The sequence below is a fragment of the Dioscorea cayenensis genome, chromosome 3, assembly GCF_009730915.1.
Source record: "Dioscorea cayenensis subsp. rotundata cultivar TDr96_F1 chromosome 3, TDr96_F1_v2_PseudoChromosome.rev07_lg8_w22 25.fasta, whole genome shotgun sequence".
Classification (NCBI taxonomy): domain Eukaryota; kingdom Viridiplantae; phylum Streptophyta; class Magnoliopsida; order Dioscoreales; family Dioscoreaceae; genus Dioscorea; species Dioscorea cayenensis.
The window spans coordinates 5,614,781-5,634,518 of NC_052473.1; the positions used below are offsets into that span (position 1 = coordinate 5,614,781).

At 33.9% G+C, this 19,738-nt stretch overlaps 1 protein-coding gene across 1 annotated transcript; it reads right to left on the reverse strand.

The window, feature by feature from the left end:
* Positions 1-1,929: 1,929 nt before the first annotated feature.
* Positions 1,930-7,835, reverse strand: LOC120249862 (uncharacterized membrane protein YuiD-like). Its single transcript, XM_039258548.1, has 5 exons — positions 7,638-7,835; positions 5,744-5,784; positions 5,007-5,182; positions 2,958-2,989; positions 1,930-2,168 (listed from the first exon to the last, which is right to left on the reverse strand). Exons 1-5 carry the CDS (start codon positions 7,833-7,835, stop codon positions 2,052-2,054), a joined length of 564 nt encoding a protein of 187 aa, XP_039114482.1. The 3' UTR covers positions 1,930-2,051.
* Between the last annotated feature and the right edge of the window lie 11,903 nt (positions 7,836-19,738).

Sequence of the window (19,738 nt, forward strand, 5' to 3'; positions counted from 1 at the left end):
GATTAGAACTTAGTTGTACCAAATTTATACCTAGTGACATAAATTTTGCTCTCTTATGTAATTTGGAACTCAGTTATAATAACATACAAGCAAGGCTCTACATCCTAGAATAAAGTTTTATTTAGTTCTGCTAATATAGAATTGGAACATGGGCTTGGTGGATCATAACATGTCAACATTATCTTGACAATTGCCAATATATTTATCTTTCTATATTATCCTAACTTTGTTAACAATAAAGTACCTATTTTAAAAGAAAATTTCTAGATATATATTTGATGTTCTATTTTTCATAAGAACCAATAATACGTTCATAAATACCTACCTGCATGCCTACTTAAAGTTATTTGATAATATAATTAATATGATTGACCTAAAAACGAGGTATGATACTGAAGTTTGGTCATCCCTCAATTGAATGTCGATCCTTGTTGGGCTTTTTAGAGTAGAAAACTTATGTATGGTCTTAAATCTTTGTCTAATTTTCAAAGACAGTGTTATGTTTTATTTACAATAGATAAAAGCATATGCTTAATAGTGAAGTTTGATAATAATAGAATAATAAAAGGTATAATGTTTTCATTCAATGGTCGGCTTTGGTTTGGGTAGAGTAACATGTTATGCAGGTCAAATGGATGCTTGTATTTGATGTTGCCACTCTAGCTAACACTACAACAAAAAATGTAATTTGCGACACATTTTTGCGACACAAAAGATCAAAAATGTGTGGCAAATCACAATTTGCAACATAATCTGCAACATAATAACATGTGTCGCGTTTCAGTTGTCGCAAATATTTGTGACACTTTTGAAGACTGTGTCGCAAAATTTGCGACACAAAATAAAAACTTTGCAAATTTAATCGCAATTTATGGATTTTCTGGAACAATATTTGTCATTCAATTTGCAACGATATGCAACAATTTATTGCGACACAATTTTTGTGTCGCAATAAATGTTGTAACTATTTGAGACTTTTTGTAACGTTCTTTGTGATTTATTTTGATTGTCGCAAAACTTTACGCGTCGCATATTGTGTTGCAAATATTGAGTCTTTTTGCAACAAATTTTGTGACCCATTTTGTTTGTCGCAAAACTTTTTGTGTCGCAAATTCTGTTGCAAATGTGTGCGATGTTTTGCAACAAAATTTGAGACACATTTCGATTATTGCAAATTATGTCGCAAATTGTGTTGCATCTTGGTGAGATATTCTGCGACACAATTTTATTGTCGCAAATTATGTCACAAATTAATTATTAATAACCATGATTATTTATAATAATTTTTTAACTATTTTTACAAACCTGTTTTAAAGCCTATTTTGCAATCCTGAACAATAATTTTTATAATATTTTTTCAAAATAAACATTCCAATTGATAAATATCTAGAATAATAATGCAATACAAAATATAATAGTTTAAACATTTAATACAACAAACAAATACAAAATATAATAAATTAACATTTAATAGAAGTTGATCGACAACCAAATATCTACAATACACATTAAAAGCCTACATGGCAAGTAAAATTAAAATGAAACCTTAGTATCTGCTTTAATCCATCAAGAGCAGTCTCTGATGTCTTATCATCTTCCAATGAGAGCAGGAGTGTAGGGAAATTTTATCGATTGCTTGCATGCCAGCAGTCTGAAGCATTAGGTTTCATGAGATATGTTATGCCCCAAAATAGGTACCCAAAGAAGCCAAAGTCACAAGCTAGAGAAGTACCTTGTATAGAGCAAATGAGCTTAAATTTGACATATATTATCAACCTGACAATAGGTAGCCCTTTTGGTTTTATAAGCAGCAGGACATACAACATGAATAAGCTTGAGGATATTGTTTACAATTTCAAGAAGACTACAATTTTTTAATAAAAGTTCAGTTATCCTTCAAGGTGATTTTCACCAGTAAGAGGCTATTCATTTATTTTTCATACCTAAATTCTGAGAATTTTTTTTTTTTGCATCATATAGTGGTTTTGGGCATGTAACAGTTTTAACTTTCAACTCAATCTTCCATACATACATTAGATTAGAACTGTAACTTAATGATAATCAACTGAACTAACCTGAGTAGGAGTATGCCCTACAAGTTCACGCAGAGGTCTTGTATCAGCTAGAGGGTGCTCTGATGGAAGTCCATATACAATTTGATTCAACACCTGAAAGGCAAGGGTAAGGAAAATGCACTAATCAATAAGTCAACAGTTATTATTTGAGAAGTTATATGAAATAAAAAAAAAATAAAAAAAATCAACCAGAGACTTGTAATAAAAAATTTGGAAGCTTTTTGTCTAAAGATTAAGAGGTGGTAAGCAGAATTTAATAGAGTAGAAGCAGAATTATGCATCAAGTGCTTCATCTTAAGCAAAAGGTCTATTGTATCATTCCTCCTTTTGAAAATGAAAGGAGAACCTGACCAGGATTCCCATTTTGAACATTTGTCAAGATAATATCTCTGAAGTTCCTTGGGAGTGCAGATGGACAAGCATTTATGATTTATTATTCAATTGATGCAAGAAGATATGTCTGAAATTGGAAGTTTTAAATGGAGCATGATAAAGGAAGGGTATATTTGAAGGTATGGTACCACACTAACAATCAATAACAGAATCTTGGAGAACACGCTATTTCTCCAGAGGTTTTAACTTATAAGTAGTCAATGGAAATCATTAGTTTGATCCACACTGATTGGTTTAATATTGGTCAAGGATTTAAGAGAATTGTGAGAAAAGGTTATTTAGTAAACTATACCTAACTGACTTGTCAATAGGAAAGATTTAGGTGATGCTGAATCCTTACCCCCGAGCCCCGAGATGTTTAATAAAACAAAAGAAGAAAAAATAGGCCTTGCTTGGATGATGGTTTTACTGAGATATGATGGTTCAATTCTATCAACAACATAAAAACCACAAAAATAAATAATAAAATCCTGATTGAGAAATTCATACCTCAGCCTGCTTTTCAGCATGGAAAAGTACTCCTGATAAGTGCTTGTGCGATATGAATGCGAAGCGTTCATTCCTTATGTTGAGCATTACTTTTCTCAGTTTTTTACATTAATATGTGTGTTTTTATGTTACTTTTATGCAGGTAGGGTTGTGAGGCCGAGTATGAAGGAAATAGGCCAATGTGGATGATAATGCACCTATTTTGGAGGAGATCTTGCTAAGGTTCAAACGCGAAGACATAGGACAGGTGTGAGATGCTAGAGTGTGTGCCAACCTCCTCGCATTCGAGTGAGTACATCCATTTGGAGGGGTACAAAGGCAGGCACACTCGAGCATTCCGTCTTATGCATACAAGAACAAGAACCCCACCAACATATATATCATTGAAGAAGCAATTGATTCATGACGTGAACGTGTGCCCGTTTGCGTTACTCCGATGAAAGTATGGAATTGGGAAGTTATTCAGGTCGAAGACGTAGCACAGCACCGTAGTAACACTGTAGCAATTACTGTAGCAGTACTGTTCACAGACGGCCGAGAAATTAGAGAAACAGAGAATCCACACGGGCGTGTGGAAATTATCCACGCCCGTGTGGAAATTCCGCACGGGTGCATGTACCGTCCACGCCCATGGAGTTGCCCGATTCCAGCCCTATTTAAAGCCGATTCAGTCCCAATTTTGGTATTCTTTTCTCCATCTTTTCCCCAACTTGCGAGAGGGCTTCGGCTAGGGTTTCGAGGGGTATTGGCCAAGGTTTTGGAGAGGTTCTACGGCTCCGACATCGTGATTCCATTAGGAAGAAGGTTGGTAGTGGAGCTTCGATCGAGGCGTATCCTATACCGGACGAAGGAATCCTTGGACGACGAGTAGAGGACTTTCCACAAGACCATCGACACGACCATCGAGGGGGTTTCTTTATAGATTCATTGCTTTTACATTCGATTTCTTTGATTGTACTTAGCTCCATGGAGAGCTAAACCCCTAGTGGGTACTTTGGTGATTGTGAACCCTAGGATGTATTCGTTTCATTGAATTTCTTTATTATGCTTTCAATAAGTTGATGCTTATTGTGAGTTCCAACCTTGAATGCTTGATTGTATGAACATTTTCCCTAGAGTGACACTAGGGTTGAGAGTTCTTGTTGGTAACCTTGTGAGTGAGTGACACACCACGAGCGTTAGACAAAAGCTAGGTTGGAGAGGGGTTGAGAGGGTGAGTCGAGAGGTGCAGGGAGCGTCCCCTTTCCCTCCCGACGTGATAGATTCTACCTCCGTTCCTCGAGTTCTTTTTGCGCCATAATAGAGTGAATGGTCTAAGGGATGAACCTCCGCTGGGGCCTAGTTGCGCAAGCAATGGAGTGAAGCGTTGATGTGATCTTAGTATCTAGGGCTTAATTGTGGCTAGGGACCTTCCTCTGGACCAAAGGGTTAGGTCTAAATCTAGGGAAGAGATTTATCACGTGGAATCCCTAGAGCTCATTGCAACTCTATGCACAGTGCGAGGTGTTGAGATTGTTCGATTTCTCCTCCCGGGACATGTATAGAGTTAGGCATAGTTGACCTTAGATTTGGGACTATGTATGTAAGAATTTCCACGACTCACCATTGCATTGATTAGGAAGCATAATAGAGAGTTCTTGCACTTGAAGCGATTATCCTAGGTGAAGCATCATCCGAGTACCCCATCTTTATCGATTGCCTTGCCTCCTCTTTACTTTTGCTCTCTTACTTGTTGCTTTTAATTTCTGAGAATTGAATCATTGCCACACTTATCATTGTTTATACTTCACATAGCTAAGAATCGAATTAAGTGTCTTTACTCCCTACTCCCTGTGGATTCGACCCCGCTCACTCGGGATTACTACTTCGACAAACCCGTGCACTTGCGGGATATAAACAAGGGGATCTTGTCAACCCCAAAAGCATCATACATCACCTGCTTTAGCGCATAAAAATTTCTTAACAGAATGCACTAACAAAATAATAGGAGAAAAATAATGCAGGTGCCATGTGTCCAAAGCTAAGCTTTTGAAAACAGAATTGCAAGACCATAGATGAATTGCTTACAACACATGCAAAAAATCATTGCAGTAGCGAACGAGGAACTCCCAAAACCATAATGGAGTCCAACAGCAATGGCGAGTGAAGTAACTGTAGCAGAATGTGATGATGGCATTCCACCAGATCCAACTAGCTGCTTTAGATCCCAATGTCTTTCCTTGTACCTGAAAGTCAACAAAGAAGCAGGAAATATAGACTTGATAATGTGTTTAACATTGTGTTCATCATGTAAAAACATAAAAATGGGTACACAAGGAAAACATGGACCGTTACTTTTTGAATTAATACGGCCAAACATTCATCAGACTCGCATCATTATTAGTCATAAAGATGGTTCAATGATCACCAAGAAAAGCATTGCTAACAACCAAAAATCTACAAGAACCCAAGGGAAAACAACATATTATAGAAAAAGGGCAAACAAAGTTATTCCAAAATTCTCAACAATTGGAGCATACATGATCTGCAGAGGAGCATTTTTTTTTCAAAGAAACTCAGAGACTTCAAAGCTTGACTGGTATAATGGTAGGCATACAGATTTCTTTATCCAATCTGGGCATCTATTATATTGAAGTACAATTTATAAAATTTCAAGAATGATGATTCTGGCTTTTTTCATACTTATGTTCTGAAAAATTTGGTACTCAATCAATGCTCATTCTATTTTTATCTAATCATCAGATCAAATGTTATCCTATTGAGTTGGGTGGAAATTTGGCACTTACTGGTTAGGGAGAGAATCATTCAAAGATTGCTTTTCACCTTCCTTGCTTTTTTTTTAATCTTTGTCTTTGGCTTGTCTTCTTATGCTCTAGTGCTAGCTATTGAATGTGTGCGCCTTTAGCTTTTCACTATGAGAGATGGTCTTATCAAATAAAATATACTACATAAATCAAGTTCACCTTCAACTCAAACTTCAATAGAATTATAGAAATAACCTCATATCCCAATAGAAAACAATTCAGACATGGCCATATAAAGAAGATGTCATCTAATTATATTCATATACTAAAATACAATATATATATATATATATACACATGTATATGTATATGTATGTATGTAGATACATGTATAACAGACCCTTGCCATCTTAGCATGTGTTATGGACCCTAGCCAACCACAAACCCAGTGTTCAACCATAAGAAAAATGACAATGTCAACATACCATTGCTTCTATGATGCTTGACGAAGTTTGACCTTGCTCGGCCTATGCTCTACAAACTGCAATTGCACCAAAAGCCAAAAAAAATTAAAATTTAAAAAATAAGATCAAGAAAAACGACAAGTTGAGACAAGTCTTGTGATGCAATTATTCATGTTTAGAGAACTTTCCCACAATACTTATGATACTAAATCACTCAAAAGAACAAGTAAGAACTAAAAATCTAATGCAAAATTAAAACATACAAACAAATTTATAGAATTATCTACTTTGTTCCAAGATTTTACTAGGTAGAATTAGAACAGAATAGTGAGAAAAATAGAAGCTAGAAGAATAGTAACAAGCACTGGAACTACAACAAGCTATTGAGCTTCAAAGAAGACAGTTCAAAACAAGAAGCTCACTCTCAACTACTCCATCAGATGGCAGCCATGAAGATGGATCACCATAAGGTTATTTCTTTATTAGTTGTGTGTGTGTGTGTGTGTATACATAAATTTATCAAAGTAAATTTTTTTGGGAAAGTGGAGTTCATGTGTACTATTATAGGGGGAATGTCCTACACCTAATGAAGCATAAATGGATGATCCAAGAAATGAACTTGAACAAATTAAGCTCTTAACCAGATTCACAATTTCCATTTGATGAGGGGATCATGACTCATGAGCGGAATATCAACATCATCATATCAGTGCCATACTTTTGAAATTATATCCTAACATTAACAATGTTGTCGATGAGAAAGAACATACCCGGTTGTAGGAAAACAAACCGATCCTACCCAATAATCAGTTAACCAAAAGCCATATCATCTTAAAAAGTAACCAAAAAACAACTGGCTTGAACAACTAAAAGCAATATTTATGTTGTGCTATGTGTGATAAAGAATATTAGTAACAGGTAACTAGTATGCTTCAAGATACTGCATAAACTAGCTTAAAATTCTAGTGTTTCTTAAAATTTTGTCCAATGAACTTAGAATTAAATCAACAAATTGAAATCTGAAAGCCTCATTCTGTTTGCATCATTGGAAATATTCATTTGCTATAATTCATAATCATTAGTCACACTTAAAAAACATGCACTCTGTTTACATTCACGCATGTATATACATATATAGGACGGATGGATAGATGCATGTGTATATACATACATAAGTATTACTGATTTTCCACATGAAACTGCCATAGATAGATAAATAGATACATACATGCACACATCAACACATACATACATACATATTACTGATTCTCTAAATGAAACTACCATTTCTAAGGTTAAAAATCACAAGAAAAATTCTTTTAGTGTCCCACACCGCAAGAGGATTATTCCTTAGCTTAACCAGTAGACAAGTTGACATATAAAGCATTAAATCATTGATAGATTGATGTCAATATGATTATTTGAAACTTCTAAAGGCCAAAATGAATGTTTGCAAATCGTAATTAGGATGCCAGGACATCCTTGGCATCTTCAACATCAATCCATACCAGACCACTTCTCCCCTTAAATCCCAATAATCCAAAATGAAACTCAGAAGGGAAATAATGCATATAAACCCTGAGCAAGCCAACTTCTTTACTTTGCAAAAATTCATCTACTTCAACTTGTTCTATCAACTCCAAATTAGTATCAGCAAATTGGTTTCCCATGATCAATCAAAGTAGTAATAAGTGTTGGTTGTTGATCAAGTGCATGATTTTGAGGTTTTGAAGTGACTATTGATGAGTTATTGACAAGCATAAACATAAGAATAGATTCAGGAACTTGAAAACTAATAGTACTAGACTTGAACAAAATGAAACATGAGAGGAGCAACAAGAAAATAGACAAAGAGACAACATAAATGAGGAACCTACTTGTTTCGGCCAAAACATCGATCCAAAAGTCAACAAAAATAGAGAAATTCAACAAGGGATTGAAGACTTACTGGAAACGAAGAGCAGCGGAGATGGATCGGCGGCCGCTGAGGGGAATCAAGATCTGAATCAGGGTGTGGCAGCGGCTGTGGAAGGTGACGCCGAGGAGGATACTGGCGTGGATCCGGGATGGGTATATGAGGACGATATTGGGGTTGGAGAGGTCGGCGGTGATCGGCGGGGCTTTAGACAACGACGCTGGGGTTGGGAATGACTGGGCGGACGAGAAATTCAGAGAGGATGAGCTAGGGCGGCGACACTGGGTTGTAGGGCGATGATAGAATTGGCGATGGAGATTACGGTTTCGTTGGTGGAGCTTGGGGTTGGTCTTCAAACCTTGGCTTTGTCCGGATTTTGTTTCATATTAGAATTTGTCATGAGAATTTAGATTTTATTTTATTATTAGTTGTTTTTGTTTATATAGAATTTTTCTAATCTTAATTTTAATAAAAATATAATTTTGATGAAGATAATTATAGAAAAAAGAGATAAAAATAAATAATCTACCAATATCTGTTTTTTTTTTAATTTTAAAGGATATTGGATTTTAAATTAAAAAAAATAAAAATATATTTAATGTAGCTTATCCAATAATCAAATTTTAATCATTTTATGTTTAATGTATTTTAAATATATATAGAATGATAATCTATTGTGTAATATTTGCTTTATTAGGATAAAAATAGTGGGTTTTGTTATTTGAATCTATTTTAATGCGAAGATTTTGTTATCTACTAATCTTGTTTTGATTTGATTAAATGTGAGAAAAAAACATTAAAATTGAAAGTATATTAATATTTGTTAATGATGCATTGTTATTGACATTAATATTTTAAAATTAAATAACTATTTAGTATATTCATTATATTAATTTAATTGATTAAATATTGAGAAAAATAATAATAATTATTATTATCATTATAGATACAATAATATGCTGAAAATTTTGTAAGAATAGCATCCAAGCACAATCAAATTATTTATCTAATTCATAATAATAATAATAAGGTAGAATACCCCTAATCACCCCTCTACTTGCAGTCACTCTACCCTATTTAGCCCCCTACTATAATTTGATACTTTTTAGTCCCTTTACTTATTCATTTGAGTCAATCAAGTACACCCTGTAGCAGTGAGTTAGTTTTTGCCGTTTGACTTGGATGATGTGGCACTGTTTTCAATAAAATATCATTAAACAAATAAAAAAAATTAAAAAAAGATGGATTAGTTAATCGGATCCTTTGCATATAAACCCGGATCCGATAAAATCCCCCATCTCCTTTTCCAGTTCCCTAACCCTACCAGTAATCCATCATCATGTAACCTAGCTCCCTCTCCATCTCCGGTGAACATCATCTCCTTCCTCACCCCTCATCCGACCTCCCCGCCAGCACTCGACTCCAGCCAATACAGTGAAGCCTCCCCCTCAACCTGAGTCACATCTTGAGGAGAAGAGTCATTTTTGCAAGGAAGACGACATTCCCATTATTCTAGTTGGTAGATCTGTATTAAGGTAATTTTGACTACATGGCATTATTCTAGTTTGTGGATTTGTATTTTCTTTGGATTAAGAGTGATGTATGTCTCCTTGTCCTAGTCCAAATATTTGCTGACATGTTCAATTGTGTTGTTTTGTTAATTGGGTTAAGAGTACTGATTTATGTCAAACTTGCTCCTTTTGTTTTCTCTCATTTGTCTGGTGGAAATGAATTGGTTCTGGATGTTGAGCTTCAGGTGTTTGTTGAAATGCTTCATGCCTTCTTTACTGTGAATCTCTGATTTACTTAGCTATTCTGAAGCTAGGTAATTTAAGAAATTTGGTTTTGTTTAGTTGTAGCTGAGAGGATTTGAATTTGTTCAACTTGTGAGTGATTTGTATGGTTGGAGTCAGTGTTTTGAAAGATATTGTAGTAATAAATGTTGGCTAGGTTTTTTTTTTATGTTTAAGAAACATTGGCCATGGTTTTGCTTTCTTTTTCTCAGAAGATGGAGACTAAAGAAGTGAGAACTCATAAGCAAAATAAAGTAATGGCATTGATGGGACTAGAGATTGTGAAGGGACTAGAGATTGTAGGATTTAAGGACCTTAGCAGGAGGCTTATTTCCTTCATGTTAAATATGCTTTCAGTCCAATGGTTTCTCATCCAAATGAGAAACCATTGAGTGACATAGGGTAGAAGCTCATACGTTGCATTATTGTTTTACATCTATTGTTCATTGAGTTCTTTGTGAAAAAAATCATATTCTTCACTCCTTCTAGAGTATTTTTTTTTAAACTTTTTATGAGGCGGCATTTATCACCTTCAAAATTTTAATACACACACACACAAACGTGTGTATGTATGTATATATTATTTCTTTGACTAAAATTAGCACACACTAAGCCTCATACATAAACGTGTATTCCAGATTATGTTATACACACAAATTAATTGTAGAGAAACTATAGTTTTTTTAGACAATCAAATCTACAGCTATAGTAGCAAAGAGGTTTTCCTAATTTAGTATAACCATCACACTGTCATTGTAACTAGTGGCTGGTTTCTTTAAGATTAAAGTGTTAGAACATGGTGGTGCATTTCTAGTTGAATTTATTAGGTTTTGAAAGTTGTCTAGGCTTTTTATAATAAAAGTCTGTGGGTGAAATTGGTTTAAAGTTTCTCATTGAATTTATATGGTGTAGGATGGCAACCCTAGATGACAGTTATGATAGCCAGTCAAGTAAAGATGATGATGAGAGATTGCTAGAAGTGACTATTGTTAAATGCAACTCAGATGTCTATGAAGAGAGGGATGAGGCTAGGGATAAGTTGAGGAGATATGCTGATCTGAGGAGGACAATCCAAGAGCATGATAATGAAGAAGCCAATGAAGATGAAGGAGAAGTGCAACCTACAAATTCTGTTGATGGTGACAATAGAGGCATGTCAAGAAAAATAATAGCTGACATTGGCAAAATAACTGGGTATGTAAGTGATTACATGGACTCTTCAGACCCTGGGAGTTATGAGTCCACAAGTGAAGATTCTGATGCAGATGATGCAAAGCGGCATAAATCTCAAAACATATACTATGATCCTAATGAGCCTTTAAAAGATTTTTTTGTGGACCTAAGGTTTGAGTCTCTGAAACAGTTCAAGAGTGTGCTTGTTGAGTTTTCAACTAGGAAACAATTTGAGTTCCAATATATAAAAAATGACAAAGTGAGGGTACAGGCCAAGTGCTCTGCAAAGGGTTGCAAATGGATTATACTGTGTTCATGGTGTAATGGGAGAAAGACGTATGTGGTGAAGCATTACATGGCAGAACATTCATGTATTCTTGGTGCCACTAAGAACAAGAAAGTCATAGCACATGTTGTTGCCAAAAATTATGGAGAAATGATCAGTGCAGTGCCATTTATTAAACCAAGACAGCTGAAAGCAATGGTGAGGAAAGAGTTAGGGGTCTTTATTACCAACAAGGTATGTAGGAACGCCAAAATTTTGGTTATTAAATAGATTGAAGCCCAGTTCAGGGAAGATTTCAAGGTATTAAACAATTATGCCATGGAGTTAAGGGCCACTAATCCCGGAAGCACTGTGAATGTGGTGTCAAATAGGCAAAATCCAAGTGATATACCCACATTTCAAAGGATATACATATGTCTAATAGCCATCAAAGAAGGGTTCATTGCTGGATGCAGAAAGGTGATTGGCTTGGATGGGTGTTTTCTGAAAGGGATGTTGAAAGGCCAGTTATTAACTGCAGTGGGTAGAGATGGAAACAACCAAATGTTTCCTGTAGCATGGGCTGTGGTTGAAAAGGAAACAATCGGCAAACTGGAAATGGTTCATTGAGCAATTAAAGAATGACATCTGTATTGAGGAGGGCCTTGGATGGTCACTTATAAGTGACATGCAAAAAGGTTAGATTTCATTTAATTTTTTTCTTTTATGATTACTATATCTTCATTATAAACTCACATTTTTTTATAGGGATTAATACATGCAGTGAGAGAACTTATACCATTCATTGAGCATAGGATGTGTGCTAGGCACATCTATGCTAGATGGGGGAAGAAGCACCAAGGGAAAGAACTTCAAATGCTATTTTGGAGTGCTGCAAGATCCACCAACCAGGCTGAAGTGCAAAAACATTTAGATAGCATGAAAAAGTTGAATGGAGGAGTGAGGGCTGTGGATGAATTGTTGGAAAAGTGGCCAATTGAAGTTGGTGTACTGCCTTTTTTAATGACGTAGTTAAGTGCGAGGTTATAGATAATAATGTGTGAGACGTTTAATGGAGTCATCCTAGATGCTAGGAACAAACCAAGCATCACTATGCTGGAGGACATCAGGTAGTATGTAACGAGTAGGATAGTAGTGAAAAGAGAGCATGCGAAGAAGTGGACAACACCTTGTGGACCAAACATAATTTCTAAGATTGAAAAAGAAAAAAAGAAATGTGTTAAATGGCAAGTAGAGTGGAATGGTGCTACAACCCATGAAGTGTATTGGGATGATTTGATGTTGCATGTTAGAGAGGGATATGTTGTAAAGATAGCAAGCAAGGCCTGTTCTTGTGGGAAATGGGGCAAATGTGGGATTCCTTGCCAACATGCCCTAGCAACAATAGCATTTGAAGGATCAAATCCAGTTGATCATGTCTCAGACTGGTTCAAGAAAAAAATTATTTGAAGGCATATGAGCATCATGTTAATCTAGTTAAAGGAAGAATGCATTGGCCAACAAGTGAAGAAGGTCCTCTACTAGCACCGATTGTCAGCAGGATGCCCGGTCGTCCTGCCAAAAAAAGGAAGAGAGAACCATTGGAAGGCAAAAATAAAAGTCAGACAACGCTCTCAAGGCAAGGTAGAGTCATGAAATGCACACTCTGCCATGTTCAAGGTCACAACAAATTAGGTTGTCCACAAAAAATTTCACATGTAAGTTGTTTGATTAGTTTCTCACTTTGCTTACTATTTATTACTTTGCTGATCATAATCAATATGGTTATGTAGATGTCAACTGATAACCAACAGAGTGAGACACATGCCCATGGTGATGTTGCTTCTTCAAGTGGGCAAGGGAAAAAAAGGAAATGTGGTGCATCAAAAAGGGAAAAACACACCCCGAATGTTACTTATGGTCCACTGATCACTTTCAGGGTAAGAATAAATTTAATACATGTGTTTAAATTCATTTGCATATCACACATTTTCTGCTTATTTGTGCTATTTATGTGTTCTTATAGGGTTCTCACTATGGTGCATCTATTGTTGGAAGACAAGGGGTGCATAATACTACCTTCCTCACCACTAGTGAATTAATGGTGATTACTAGTCTCATTTTTTCACTATTGTGTTATGTAAATAAATTGAACCCTTTGTTATTAGTACATGTTATATGTGGTTGTAAATTTCAGGAACTCAGTAGAAAGAGTATTGCTGAAAGGGAAAACCAAGCAAGAGGAATTTCTCACCAGATATCTGAAGCAATGGACTTTTCAGAAATTCTAACACAGCAGAGCATAGCAAATGCTCCAAATGAAGCAAGCCCTGGACCTTGAAGCAGTGAATTGCTTTTGACATGTCTTTTTTTGTGGTTTTTTTGTTGGGGTTTCAAAATTGTATGAATGGTATTCCATGACTTGTATTTTTGTCAGTGGTGAATGGGCATGTCTGAAACTGTATTTGCTGTGAATAACAAAAATGTATTTTTTGTCAGTGGTGAATGAACATGATGAAACTATATTTTTTGTGAATGACAAAACTGAATTTTTTGTTAGTGGTGAATGAAAAAGATGAAATTGTATTTTCTATGAATGCATAAGTCTGAAACTATACCTATAATTTTAAAACTCTGTTTTCTGTGAATGATGCATAATAATGCTTTAAATCACTGTATTGATTTGGTGAATTGTATGGTTTTTGCAGGGATCTTTTTTCGTGAATGATGCAGGGATCTATTTTAAAAAAAGATTAGCATGTTTGAATGATTTTTGCACAATTTAATTTAACTTTTTAGTTACATAGCTATCGCGTAACTCGAATAAAAAAATGAATTATCATTTCAAGCCAAACCATTTTTTTATAGGTACAAACACATCAACAAAGCTTGTAAATAATCATATACTATTTTACAAAATTTTGCAAAATTTGAGCAACATTCAAACAATTATCATTTACAAAATTATCATTCAAACAATTATCGAAACAATAATTAGACACTCTAAATTATTACTCTCCTTCCCTACAAACAGTTGCAAACCACTTTGCCTGCAGTTGCTTATATGCAAAGCTTAGCTTGGGAATGTCTTCTTCCTTGCAAAAATGACTCTTCTCCTCAAGATGTGACTCAGGTTGAGGGGGAGGCTTCATTGTATTGGCTGGAGTCGAGTCTTGGGCGGTGAGGTCGGATGAGGGGTGAGGAAGGAGATGATGTTCACCGGAGATGGAGAGGGAGCTAGGTTACATGATGATGGATTACTGGTAGGGTTAGGGAACTGGAAAAGGAGATGGGGGATTTTATCGGATCCGGGTTTATATGCAAAGGATCCGATTAACTAATCCATCTTTTTTTAATTTTTTTTATTTGTTTAATGATATTTTATTCAAAACAGTGCCACGTCATCCAAGTCAAACGGCAAAACTAACTCCCGTTACCCAGGTGTACTTGATTGACCCAAATGAATAAGTAGAGGGACTAAAAAGTATCAAATCATAGTAGGGGGACTAAATAGGCAGAGTGACCTAAGTAGAGGGACTGATTGGGGTATTCTACCTTTGTTTGATTGTTTGTACTTTCAAAATCATATTAATAACAAGAACATGTTTACCTGTAAATGGATGCCTAGTACTTGACTTCTTGTCTGCATTCTTTGAGGTCTTTGATTAGTTTTTGTTCTGTTTTGAAATTTCTGTCTACATCTTGTGATTAATGTAGCAGTGTTTCTTATTTTTTGTTTTTTAAGAAATTTACTTAAATGGATAATTACTTATATACTCCTATTGTAAAATTATACAATTTAACTTTAAAAATTTTATATGAGAATATAATTCATTTGTATTTTTTCTTTTTTTATTACAAGATCAAGAGGTGAATAAAAAAGTGAGTAGAATTTGTTCTTTTATAAAATTTTCTGTCTTGTGATTGATGAATGCCAAAGATGTTCAGAAAGCAAATAAATGTTCCAAAGTGTGTCATGCAACAAATCAAAGATTTAAATCAAGTCTTAATCCATATCCATGTCAAGAAACATGGGTTTGAAAGCAATGGAAATTTCACAATACCACGGATCATATAGAACAGAAGTCCTAGTAGGATTAATAGTGCTTATCCAAAGAAAAGGTTTAATACTGTTAGCATTACAGCACAAACATCTATAAAACCAAGAGCAATGAACAAAAATGCTACTGGTTCACGTGTTGAGATCACCATATTTATGATGAAGAAACAAGACATCATTTTTGATATCATTTTTTTATTAAAAATGTGTTTATTTTTTTCTTTTGACAATAATTTTTGAAGTATTGTTTAATAATTTTTTTATTTTACATAAAGATGACTAAAGTTATTTTGTTTGTGCTTTATTATTTATTAATATATAAATCCTTATTATGATATCATTGTTTAATTTTCTCAATTTTTCACTTTTTAATTATCTTTTAAATTTTACAATAAAATTTAATATTATTTAATTATTTTAATTTTGCATTTAATGTAATTTAATTTATTTCAATTATTTTTCTTATTTTAATTTTTTTATATTTCCTTGTCGTTGATTGATTTTATAAATTTGATATGTAGTGAAATTTTACGTATTTTTTTGCTATATATTTTTTTTGTTATAATTGTTTAGCATCATTTAATTTTTTAGTTTTTCATTTAGTAATACTTAACTTATTTTTCTTTTTATTTAATTTTTTTATAATAATATTAGAATCTAATGCCAATGAATGAACATGGTTTTTAAATATAATTAACTATTTAATTATATAATTAAAGGTATCATTAAAATATAACTAAAGGCCATTGTAATAATTATAACCAAATTCTCAAAACCGGTTACTCCCATATATATTTTTTTACTTCTTTCTTGGATCTCTATAATTTGTGGACCTAGAAGAGAAAAGCTTAAGAAGTCTATTTCTCATGTCTATCACAATCTAGATTTGATGGATTTTACTATTGTTGATGCCAGTATTCCTGCTGCCAATAGGGGAATATGATTCAGCTGAAGTGCTAGCCTCGCTCCCCTTTTTCTAGGCGGTGAAAGATGCTTACGCGGTTATGTATCTTTCTGCAGCCGTTTTGTATGTTTTGGTCCTTGTCCACACCCAATGGATTTTCTATTTCATTTTTTTATTAAGTAATGAATGTGGTTTATCCACCTTTTTAAAATAAAAAAAAAATATTTGTTTTCAAACTAGTATATATAGTCTAAAAAAATATTATAATTTTAACCAAAACATATTTATAAAAATATTATTGTTTATCTTTTTGGTATTTAATAAATTAGTTATATAATAATAATAATTTTTTTGACAACTTGATTTTTCTAAAAATTATATGTTATTTAAAAAATCAGTAATATATTTTTAGTTTTTTTATGGTAAATTTGTCCTAATAATAAATGTCCAAAACATACATGTTGTCCTAGTAATTTTGTCCTAATAGTGAGGATAATTTGGTAAATATTTATAAATATATAGCAAGAGACTTCCCCTCGCTAGGGATTTTCACATTCTTTTTCACTCCACCGATAGTATCAAAGTTCTTCTCGTTAGGGGTTTGCACTTGACGGTAAGTGCAATGATATCTCGCTTCTTCTTCTTCTTCTTCATTTATTCATCGCTAAACATTTATGCTTGTTTTCGGTCTTACGGATGGCGATAACTGAGTCTACTTCGGAGTCCAGGGTTGGGTGAAAATCGTGAAGCTGAAAGGCCTGAAACCAAAGAGAAGAGGAGGACACAAGCGCAGAACTGAGCCGAAAACACCCCCGCCACCGCCTCCACTGCAGTCAAAATGGCCATTATCACCAACCACCGTTTTCCGGGGGGCAGTGATCGCTGACAAGCCAGCGGATTACTTTCACGGGCTGATGGATAAGCTCCTCGGCATCTGGCTTGGACCCTCAAATGGGGGTATCAGCATGTTGTTTCGCAGCAAGTCGGATGACTACGGCCGATAGGTTTTACAGAAGACATAGTAAATAATTAAGGATATGTCTTCTTCTCTTGAGTATCAAAAAAACCATCACTAGCCTTTTCTGAGAAAATGTGCATAGTTTTTTTTTATATACTAAAGATATGATATATAGGATATTACAATACTAGCAAGTTCCTGAGAGGGCAGCTGTGAGAGACCACTCTCCTTAGAGTGACATATTAGACAGACAAACAGACAGATGGGCCCACGGGCTGAGAGGCGCTGGCCATAAGAGCGAGATAAAGAGTAGGTCCCGGGTTCGATCCTTAGAGGGGATGAATTTCACGGCTACTGTACAGTACCTGATTTGTGATGAGGGGGCCAGTGGGCCCATCTGTCAATCTGTCTGATCTGTCGCTCTTAGTATATATCTTTACTACATCATAGCGTTTGAATTAACAGCTTACAAACTTTAACAGCTGATTATATGTTTACTTTCATCGTTGGTTGGTTTTTGCATATTTAAGAACTAATGTTGTTTTAATGGAGTGAAAAGTGGAGAGTTTGTTGGAATTTTTAGGAAAGAAGAAATAAATAATAATAATAATAATAATAATAAAGAAATAAATTTTTATTATCTCAATGCCCTACATAAATATCAAAGCATCAGACTTCACTATTTGTTGAACTAAATAACAAACAAAGATATCATCTAACAACTTCGAATTATTCTCCAACAGAGTTCATTAGGGTATGAATATGAATGTGTGAATTATTCTCCAACAATATTTATTAGGGTATGAATGTGTGTGTGGATCTAATAAATTAAGATGAGATTTTCATGTTATAATTGACATAACTCATATGACATATTAACTCATTTTAAAAGTATTTAGAAAAATTACTTCATAAACACTTGGTTCAAAATACTTAAAAAAGCTCTTTTATATTATAAAAAAAACTAATGATATAAAGCACTCAGTGATGTTAGTCTTGGAAGATTTTATAGCAATAGCCTTATAGGTTTTGTTAAACTTTAATAATATTTAAGAACTTTATGCATCTTTTTCACACACGTGTATCACGTAGAATAGCCAGCTAATAATAATATTATATCATTATATTTAATTATCAACCTTTTTATATTGGTTGAACCCGAATAGGTTTTTTATTTCGCTGTTGTTTTACAAATACTTTATATGAATTTATTTAAATAATTTTTTTAAAATTTAATTTTTATAAATTATTTAACATTTAAATCTTTTTAGATAAAAAAAACTGATAATTGAATATCTTTTTTGGAAATAATGAAAAAATAATCATCTTATCTGGTTTGGCCGTCAAATACAAGACACAAGTTATTTTACACAATGTTCAAAAAATCGGCCTAGGCAGCGCCTAGGCTTTGGAAGATGGCAGGCCGGTCTATTTTTGTGAAAAAACGGTGAAAAATCGGCGTTGGCTTTCCAAAACAGACACCCAGGCACAGTCTAGGTGGGTTGGGCGGCGGACTAGACGGGCTAAGTCTGGCTGGGCGGCTTTAATAAAAAAATTATATTATTTTGTATAAACTATAATAATATATATGCATATATGTATGTTTTTATGATAAGTTTTTGTTTTAGAGTTGTTTGGATTTTGGAAGCTTTTGTATTATTATTTGATTGTTATGCATTAATTTGGTTGTTGCCTTGTTGGTAAATATCTATTTGGGTATTATATAGAATTAAACTTATATTATAAATATATATATTTTCTAAAAAGGTAAACTGCCTAGGCTCTCTGGGCGCTAGAAGGTGACTAACCGCCCGACTAGCGTCTACCGTTTTTTTTAACACTGATTTTACAATAGCCACAATTTTTAAGATTTTAATTTTTCTTTTAAATTTTATTAATTAATTTTGTTTATTGGTTTGGCATTTTATGGGAATTTGAACGTTGCAATTTATTTATTTTTTATTAATGATAATTTATTTTATCATTACAATAATAAAAAAATTCTAAACCTTTTATCATATACCAAAGAATTACATTCAATTCAAATTAAAAATAATAAATATTTTCTTTATAATTCAAGAACTAAGACAAAGTTACATACTTACATTTACCAATTTAGTGATTGAGGTAAATTTATAAATATAGACAAAATGAACTAAGATAATATTTTTGTCAATATAGTCACATTGTTGTAACTCAATGTTTGAATACTTTCCAGCCACAAGCTCATGAGGACTATTTAAGTATGCCTGCAAAGAAGAAAATGGAAACCCAAATTTATACCAAGGTTAAACCTTAATGGCTTTAATACAATACTATCATAAATAAAAACCAAAAAAAAAAAGGGGAGAAAAGAACTATTCTACTAGCCCAACATATTGGCCTGATGAGACAAATATAAATTGCTACGACTTTGGAAGAGGCATTATTGCATATTAGAACTTCAACGGGAAATGCTTTCAAAGTGCAAAAATTGCAATTACTCTTTGAAAATCAAACTGAAGA